Below are 9,599 nucleotides of genomic sequence, written 5' to 3'. Positions count from 1 at the left end.
ATTAAAAATATGATCATGATGATGGTGATGGTGATCGTAGTCGCTCTATGGCTGAAACAATGCCGATGCGATGTTAAATTTCAACTCACTCACCCCGATGATGAAAACAATTAATAAAATTCACAAAATCATAAGAAATCTCCATTGTACTATTCATGTGTTTTTGAAACATCAAATAGTCAAGGTGACGATCTCCAGCCCCATCGGTGGCACCCATCACAAACACATGCAAGGGCAAGGCATGTCTTCACCTGAGAACACATGGGGACATATGGTACAAGTCAAAATAGGGACATGCATCAGGGATATTTTTATGTCACTGATGAGTCAAATTTGGAAATGTCCTCCACATGTCTACCATAGAACCTTTTGAAAGCTTTGCTGAAGCCTTCAATGTCATAACCTTGATAAAACAACTTTTGAGCAAGAGTCGTATGACGCTCTATAAAATCGTCGTGAAAAGAACATGCTCGATTGTGCCTCAAAAATATTGCTCGACATGAAGGGGAAGTTGACTATTGGAAAGTTGAAGTCAACCCTCTTGTCATACAATATTGTGGCCAGTTTTCTTGTCGCTCTGAATCTTTATGAATAGGGGGTTTCTCTTTTCTAGTTCAGGGCCCACTTGCACAAAGCGATCTTAGCGCTAAGATGATCGTAACTCCCATACTTCAACATAGGCTTACCATAGTCTTAGCGCTAAGATCGCTTTGTGCAAGTGGGCCCTGGTGGGTAAGTCACTGGAAGGAATTGACTAGTTGACTATTATTGAACGATATCAGATCATGGATATATCTGAAGCTCAAGTTAACCTCGGTCAAGTTCCCGTGTTTTGAATTTGCCAATTCCGATCCATATGACTAAAGAAACAAAACAGTAAAGAGGGGGGCACAATTGGTGGTCATGTGGATGCATGCTTGCTTTGGTGGTACATTATCTTGCCCCCTACGTGTATCTCTCTTTGAGCGAGTGAGACAGTTTCACATCCACCTTAACACTAGTTACAATCTCGTACAAACATTCCGCACCCATATCATAATGTGAAAGAATAAATGACCATACATAAATATTTATGACTTTGCACGGGTGAATGTGAGAAGCCTTGTACTCCACTAAAACTTCACGACACCCTCCAAACACGTTTATAACCCGCATAAACATGGGGAGATTGTTATATAAAAAGCCAGCAAACACCTGGTTCTTGATTGATGTTCGTGAGAATCTGCAGGAACCTGACGCAACCCCGATCATGATGATGTTGATCTTGCTGGCCTTGGTGATGGGTGAGTAGACAGGATTAAGGGCACCCCGGTACAACGAAACCCTGCCATTCCAGACAGTATCGTTCTCAGTTAATTCGTATAGGTGAACAAATTTCTGACTAAGGAATCATGCATAAGAAGTTTGTTTGTTTGTTTGTTTGTTTGTTTGTTTATTTACGCCGGACCCAACAATAATTCAGCTATGTGATGGCGGCATGTAAATAATCAAGTCTGGACCAGACAGTTTAGTGATTGATATTGTGAGCAACGATCTACATCGTCGGGTTCCGATGACACCAATCAGCCAAGTCACCCAGTCGGACCACCCGATCCTCTTGGTCGCCTCTTTAGACCAGGATAGGGTCTTGGGGACCCTGGGTTCGATTCCCGGTTCGCCGCGATTATGTTTCTAGGTTTGTCAGCACCATACCCGTGCTCGTGGGTTTCACCGAAGTGGTAAACGTCTGAGACCTGCATCACTTCGAGCTTTCCTCCCACATTAAGCTGACACGCCGTGATATAACTGGACTACTGTTAAAAGCGCCGTTAAACCCAACTCACTCACTTGGGGACCTGTTCTAGCCAGGAATTCCGACGGGGCTCATTTTCTTGCCGCTTTAGATAGACGTCTACCCTAATAGTCGTCCGGAAAACAGATTTTCCGTGATAACAGGGTTTCACTGGGGCATATATATATCCCAGTGCTTCGGCCTTTTACTTCATAGTCAAGATGCGCTTCTCGTAACTATGATATGTATATGTATATGTATATAGCAGACGTAATTAATAATTAAGATATCGTTTTCTGTTTCAATAAATTCAGTAAATGCGCTGTAGTGTCACTAGATTTTCTACTGGTGACCCTCTGTGAATACCCCTTAACACAATGTGAGTTTCGTCCCTTTGCCTTGTCAGAAATGGTCGGTGATCCGCTTATCCGCTTATCGGAGGCGTGGGTTGTCTGCACAGTACTGTAGTAAATAGCGACTTGCGTCACTTTCCTCCCAAATTAAGCCGTGCCAGTGAAAATACCGTCAAATATCTGAAATACCGTTCAAAACGGCGTTCACGCCAAGTCAGTCTCTACACTGAGTGGGGCGGTCGGGTAGCCTAGTGGTTAAAGCGTTCGCTCGTCACGCCGAAGACCCGGGTTCGATTTCCGAGATGGGTACAATGTGTGAAGCCCATTTCTGGTGTCCCCCGCCGTGATATTGCTGGAATATTGCTAAAAGCGGCGTAAAACCATACTCACTCACTCACTCACTCACTCAGAGTGATTTCTGAATCTCAAAATTGCGTATCAAGGTACAATTCGATTCCGTTTCATCCGTCTTAACCCTACATTCATCCTTGATTACCCAGTGTATGAGGTCTCAAATATATTATGATAAATACCCTGGACCTGTCCACCATCAAATCCTCGTTCCGGAAGTGACGTCACCAGCTCCACCTATCTTATCACTAACTTGCACAAATTTGCTACTTTGCACAAAGAGTGTAATTAATTGGCCAGCTATTGTCATTCGAATCGGGCTAAAATAAAGCCAATGGTAGCGAATAGGCCCAGGGATTAATCATAATAGAATTTAAATAAAATACCCTGCATAATCGAGGATGTCATAAGGTATGAAGAAGGAGTTCTTTAGGTTTTATATTGTAAAGTGTGATGTTGTTTAACAAAATAATAAGAAACACGCGTCATGTTACAGGCGTTGCCCGCTGTTCTCTCGTCACCAACTGCACCGACTTCAACCCCGCCGTATGTCAACCCGACCTCATCGTCTACTGCTTCACCGACGGTACCACAGCACAGGGGTCATGTGAGGCCAACGACAGAATATGCTTGTGAGATATATCATTTATTTTAACGTGAGCTCAGATGGATTTCATGTTTAAGCAAATGCATTTGCTGCTTAAACTAGAACGCTTTAAGTATTGTCATATCATTCAATACCAGGTGGCAGTTTGCTTTGCCCATGAGAGGCGGTCGGGTAGCCTAGTGGTTAAAGCGTTCGCTCGTCACGCTCGTCAGGTCGATTCCCGACATGGGTACAATGTGTGAAGCCCATCGGTGTGGTCGGGCTTCATTTCCCATTGGCTTCCACCTCTGTGTTCTCTGTCCATCGTGTTGTGACAGTATTGTCCCTTTGTTGTCAACACCTTACCTATGTTATCCCACTCACATATGCAATTGTTGTTACTGCTAATCCTCCACCTACTATATATATTCTGTACTAAGTCTCTCATTCAGTCTTGCTTGACAATGGTATAAGGATCTATACCGAAACGTTGCTTTTTACTGTATTAAAGAAGTTGTTATCCATAAAAATTGTGTCTACCTTGTCATCCGTCAACTTTTAAGTAATGCCTATCAAACAATTTATTCGTGATATTGCTGGAATAAAAACTGCGTCAAACCATACTCACTCACTCACTTTGCCCATGTTCCTTCATCAGTTGAGCCCCTTGGATGCGCAATCATTGCTTTGTCAGCACTATACCTGTGTCCGCGGCTTCACCAAATTGGTATTAACCTCTGCAACCTTCATCACTGTACTTATAGGGGGCACGGGTGGCACAGTCGTCTGAGGCGCCGCAATCCGCTGTGCAGAGTTGCGTCCCTTGGACACGCCAGAAACCTATCATTGTTCGAACCCCGGTTCGCCCCGATTATGTTTCAAGGTTTATCAGCACCATACCCGTTCTCGTGGGTTTCACCGAAGTGGTAAACGTCTGACCTGCATCACTTCGGGCTTTCCTCCCACATTAATTTGACCCGCCGTGATATAACCGGAATATTGTTAAAAGCGGCGTTAAAACCAAACTCACTCACTCAATCACTGTACTTATAACATCACACCCTCTCACAACAATGTATTCAATACACTTCAGCTTTGTTCGTTTTATTTTATAAAAAGATAGAACGAGGTTAAACAACGATGAACGTATATATATTTAATCAATTGACATTCATAATCATCACACAAGACTACAAATAGCGAAGTTGGGGGACCTCCATAGTGTTTAGACTAAAATGGAGAAACCTTCACCTATTAGCCCCAAACTGTGGGGGACGGACATTCTCAGAATTATTCCCTAACTGTACGAACCTTTACTGAATATTGCAACGGAAATACTGTATGGATATTCATTTATGTTTACCGGAACTTGATGGAATTATCCTAAAAGTGTACGAACCACTACGTGGTCAGAGCTTACGTGAACCTTCATAGAGCCATGTTAAAAGTGTATCAACCTCCATAGCACCATGCCCTGAGTGTATGAACCTTCATAACACCATGCCCTGATTGTATGAACCTTCGTAGAACCATGCCCTGATTGTATGAACCTTCGTAGAACCATGCCCTGAGTGCATGAACCTTCATAGCGCCATGCCCTGATTGTATGAACCTTCGTAGAACCATGCCCTGAGTGTATGAACCTTCATAGTGACATGCCCTGAGTGTATGAACCTTCACAGCACCATGCCCTGAGTGTATGAACCTTCATAACACCATGCCCTGATTGTATGAACCTTCGTAGAACCATGCCCTGATTGTATGAACCTTCGTAGAACCATGCCCTGAGTGCATGAACCTTCATAGCGCCATGCCCTGATTGTATGAACCTTCATAGCACCATGCCCTGATTGTATGAACCTTCGTAGAACCATGCCCTGAGTGTATGAACCTTCATAGTGACATGCCCTGAGTGTATGAACCTTCACAGCACCATGCCCTGAGTGTATGGACCTTCGTAGAACCATGCCCTGAGTGTATGAACCTTCATAGCACCATGCCCTGAGTGTATGAACCTTCATAGCGCCATGCCCTGATTGTATGAACCGTCAGAGCGTCGTCCCCTGAGTGTATGGACCTTCATAGCACCATGCCCTGAGTGTTTGAGCCGTCATAGCACCATGCCCTGAGTGTATGAACCTTCATAACACCATGCCCTGAGTGTATGAACCTTCGTAGAACCATGCCCTGAGTGTATGAACCTTCATAGTGCCATGCCCTGAGTGTATGAATCTTCATAGCACCATGCCCTGAGTGTATGAACCTTCATAGCGCCATGCCCTGATTGTATGAACCGTCAGAGCGTCGTCCCCTGAGTGTATGGACCTTCATAGCACCATGCCCTGAGTGTTTGAGCCGTCATAGCACCATGCCCTGAGTGTATGAACCTTCATAACACCATGCCCTGATTGTATGAACCTTCATAGCGCCATGCCTTGAGTGTATGAACCTCCATAGACCCATGCCCTGAGTGTATGAACCTCCATAGCATCATGCCCTGACTGTATGAATCTTCATAGCACCATGCCCTGAGTGTATGAACCTTCACAGCGCCATGCCCTGAGTGTATGAACCTTCACAGCGCCATGCTCTGAGTGTATGAACTATGCCCTAACGGTTAGGACCTCCACAGGTCGTGCCTGCGATGTAAGTAGGTATTAGATTTATCAGGTTTAACACGCAGGGAATTGGATCACTACCAGAACCCAGCTTCATGTTTACGGTAAAATATTCAAATGACGTTATTGTCCAATGCACAAGTATGAAGCTTGATTTCAACCAAGAATTCCAGAATACTTAATTGAACAGTTTTCTCTGTAATTTTCTTCCAGTGAGAACGCAACGTTATCGGGAGACAATTCTTGTTTCTCAACAATGTCTTCAACGCTCTCAACGACGACAACCACGTCACAAAACGACAATGGCGGAACGTTGCTATCCCCGCAGTTGGCGTCAGTCCTGGTGATGATGCTTGCTGTGTGGCTGGGCCTTGCCAAGATGATCTGAGAGCGTGGATGAGGGAATGCGGGGGACAGGGCATGTGCTTCTCTGTGTGGTGTGGACTTAAACCGCCTACCCGGTTAAACGGAAACTACCAGTATATAACAAACCAATTGCCGTATCGAAGTTGAATGATCAACATACAGTCTTTCTTGGTGTCTTCGTCACAGTACGCTATGATGCATAGTTGGGCATAAATAATATTCATATATTGCCTTAACTTTTCAAGCATCGTTTAAAGGACGAGGTGGGATGAGGTCCTTCCTGGAGTACTGAATAAGTCAATTTTTAGATTTATGGAAAATCTTTTTATGAAATATAAAAACGATCGGTTTTCAGGAACCCATTCATGTGGGTCTCATCACTGTTTGGAAGCTGCTGGGGAAGATGGTCCAGATTGGTTGCTCTCTGGCGTTGACATTTTGGGTACAAATATTGCTCGTGGCCAAATATTAGAGAAACGTTTCCTGAACATGTTGTAACTTATTGTTTGACATATCTTCGCCTAACCTATACATTTAGGATTGTTATAATTCCAAAATTATTGGTATGGACAAAGCACATTCCCGTTCATATGAACACATGTGGCAACCACCACAACATTTTCTAAACATGTTTCCGTGAAATGAGCGAATCCTGTGGGGCATAAAGACCCTTATTCGACATTGTCCCTTAAATAGACAAAAACACGTTTCTCCTTTTTAAATTTTTTATTACATTAATTTTTACACTGAACCTCGTTATACCGTGTTCCCTCAGTATACTGGCATGTGTGACTATCTTTAATACACATATGTTCAACTGGTGATTAAAAACAATCTTTGTCTGCCCATGATTAACCAGTATTATAAATTAATACTGCGTCATATATCAGCCCTGATAATGGATATTTAACAAGCACTTGACACTTATCAATCACTGCGGCCGACTACTTTATTCGCTTCGTCTAAGTACAGCGAAACCTCGTTTAACAAAAAGGATACGGAATTGTCCGGATTAAAGCAAATACGCATTCATTTCATTTTCATAAGACGTTGCGAACAGAAATCGTCCACAATAATGAGGATTCTTGATTAACGGGGTCTCACTATTATAGATAAACGGTAGTTAACCGGACTGTTAAATGGTCTAAATGTCAAGTGCATTGCAAAAGATGTTTACCAAAACGCCTGTAAAGCCAGTTTCCCGTTGGAAACCAATGCATCAGATCAAGTCACACTGTAGGCATGTTGTAATTTTGACTTCAAAACGGTTGACGCGTTTTAAAAACTGATATCCTATTACAAAGACAAGAATATTTTCATATCACAGTGTGGGTAGGGGGGGTGGTTAACGAAGAGGGTGGGGTTCACTCACAAAAATAAAAACAGTGAAATTGAGACCCCGTTAATCCAGACAGTACTATTCTATGTGAAATTGTCCGGACCAGCGAATGTCCGGAATAATGAAAATAGTTGTGAAGTCATGTATCCTTGGTTTGTGTAGACCTTCCAAACGTTCACTCCTGGAACGGTCGGATGGTGTTTTTCCAGGCTTGTGGAGTTTCGCTGTATTTACTGCGGCATTATGCTTGACCTTGTGATTATGTTGTCTGCTGCCGGAAACAGTCACAGCGTGTGACGACATATATGACTGGTTCAAACCACGAGTCGTCCTAGTATGTGTGTAAAACTGTGTTTGGTTCAATATGTGTCTCTTTAATGTCGTCAATAAACTCTCAAACTTACCACTGTTATTGTCTTGACTAGTGTCTGTAAGGTCTTCGATGAGCGATTTACATCGCCATACACAAATTCTGCCAAATTGATCCTTCATTGTTGTCGTTCACTCAACTTTCGTATTTTTGCAAGTTTCGAACACGATGTCGACCTGTTGAAGGTTAAAATATTTTGTCACCAACAGTAGCGTATGGTAGTTGTATAGTTTGGACTTTCGGTTGGCTGGTTGATGGGTTTGTTGTTCAACGCCGCACTCAGCAATATTCTAGCTATATGACGGCGATCACCACATACAAGAGGTGAGCGGAGCTCCAACTCAGACATACAAGAGGTGAGCTGAGATTCAGTCTCACACATACAAGAGGTGGGAGGATCTCCAAATCAGAGACATACATAGATCGAATCCCACTGCTGACTCATGGCGCTTTGCGTTGTGTTTTATTTGATGGTAAATGTGTTGTTTAACCGTGAGTCAGCTAGCTGGGGACACTCCTGTGAGACTGTAGTATGGCTCACGCATTAGGCGGGTGAATAAGGACAAAAAGGCTTGCTGCAAATACAATGAAATTTTAATATAACAAAAGTAAAATGTTTAACAGAATATAAAACAAGCATATAGTCCACGAAGTCATCTATATCCCCCGCCCATTTTAACACGTTATGGTCCCAAACCAGGTAACTGACCCAACATTTCCCTTAGCCCATGTCAAAATAGTTGCAATGGAAATTCTAAAATAAACATTTCTAAAACTCCTTAATATCAAAAGGCACCAGTTCAGTATATGCTTTATATATAGACATGCAATGTTTGGCGAGGAAATATTTCTGAAAATGATGCCAGGTAATATACATTTCTAAAATTAATAAAAAGCAGAAGGCAAAAATTCAGGATGTGTCTGACAGATGTGGAAACTTTCCTTCGGAATCGAAACCTACGCTTATTGTTTTCTAAGTCCAACTTGTTGCCATGGAAATGTAAAAAAATATTTTTCTAAAAGTGCTAAATATCAAAAGGCACCGGTTCAGTATGTGCCTGGTAGACATGCAAAGTTTTGTAAGAAAGTATTGAATGGGTTTTGAGTTGTGATCTGGAAACAAACTCTACCCTATAGAACCTAAGTCCAATTTGTTGCCATGGAAACATAAAAAATAAAAACTTATAAAATTCCTATACAGCAAAAGGCACCAGTTCAGTATGTGCCTGGTAGACTTGCAAAGTTTTTTAAGAAAGTTTTTAACGGTTTTTGAGTTACACTCTGGAATTGAAAACCATCCTAAAAGAACCATCCTAAAAGTCCAAAATATTTTTTCTAAAATTCCTACATAACGAAAGGCACCAGTTCAGCATGAGTTTGGTAGACATGCAAAGTTTCATAGAAAAATATTTAACGGTTTCTGAGTTATGCTCCAGAAACGATTTCGGGACACACACACACACACGCGGACACACAGATGGACGGAGAACCAATTTCATTTTCAAACCTATTCTACAACTAACTATAGAGGCGTCTTCTTAAACAAGAGTCTGTGCCAAAATATCCCCGAACTTGAGAGGACTTACCTGTCGGGAATCCCGAGCTCATAAGACACTGAATGCTGCAGTACCAGGTCACGACCAATCAGTGCGTTCCTACCATATTGTGATCGGCACATCATAGGTCTTGGCGGAACATACAACACGAGGCGCGAGCACTCAAGTAGGAAAACACCCACCCCCCAAATGACCAAAAGGAAACGATTCACGGCCAAAACGTGAGTAATAAGAGAGACTACAAGATACATACAACTTCCAGACGTACTCATATCAAATTTATAAGATG

The 9,599-nt window shown here is 42.5% G+C and overlaps 1 protein-coding gene across 1 annotated transcript; it reads left to right on the top strand.

The window, feature by feature from the left end:
- The first annotated feature begins 1,249 nt into the window (after positions 1 to 1,249).
- LOC139474710 (uncharacterized) lies at positions 1,250 to 6,067 on the top strand. The gene is made up of 3 exons (XM_071257812.1): positions 1,250 to 1,283; positions 2,972 to 3,107; positions 5,893 to 6,067. Exons 1-3 carry the CDS (start codon positions 1,250 to 1,252, stop codon positions 6,065 to 6,067), a joined length of 345 nt encoding a protein of 114 aa, XP_071113913.1.
- The last annotated feature ends 3,532 nt before the right edge of the window (positions 6,068 to 9,599 follow it).

This window comes from Haliotis cracherodii, unplaced genomic scaffold, assembly GCF_022045235.1.
Source record: "Haliotis cracherodii isolate W230 unplaced genomic scaffold, xgHalCrac1.p SCAF_3, whole genome shotgun sequence".
In the NCBI taxonomy this organism is placed as follows: Eukaryota; Metazoa; Mollusca; class Gastropoda; order Lepetellida; family Haliotidae; genus Haliotis; species Haliotis cracherodii.
Note: the sequence above shows the minus strand (reverse complement) of the source record. Positions and strands in the feature narration are given on the sequence as shown.

Bases quoted from the DNA above. Each gene is read 5' to 3' on its own strand.
- LOC139474710 (XM_071257812.1), top strand. From the start codon at position 1,250: ATGATGATGTTGATCTTGCTGGCCTTGGTGATGG. The intron at 1,284-2,971 runs GTGAGTAGACAG...GTCATGTTACAG, and splicing joins CTTGCTGGCCTTGGTGATGG to GCGTTGCCCGCTGTTCTCTC. The intron at 3,108-5,892 runs GTGAGATATATC...ATTTTCTTCCAG, and splicing joins GCCAACGACAGAATATGCTT to TGAGAACGCAACGTTATCGG.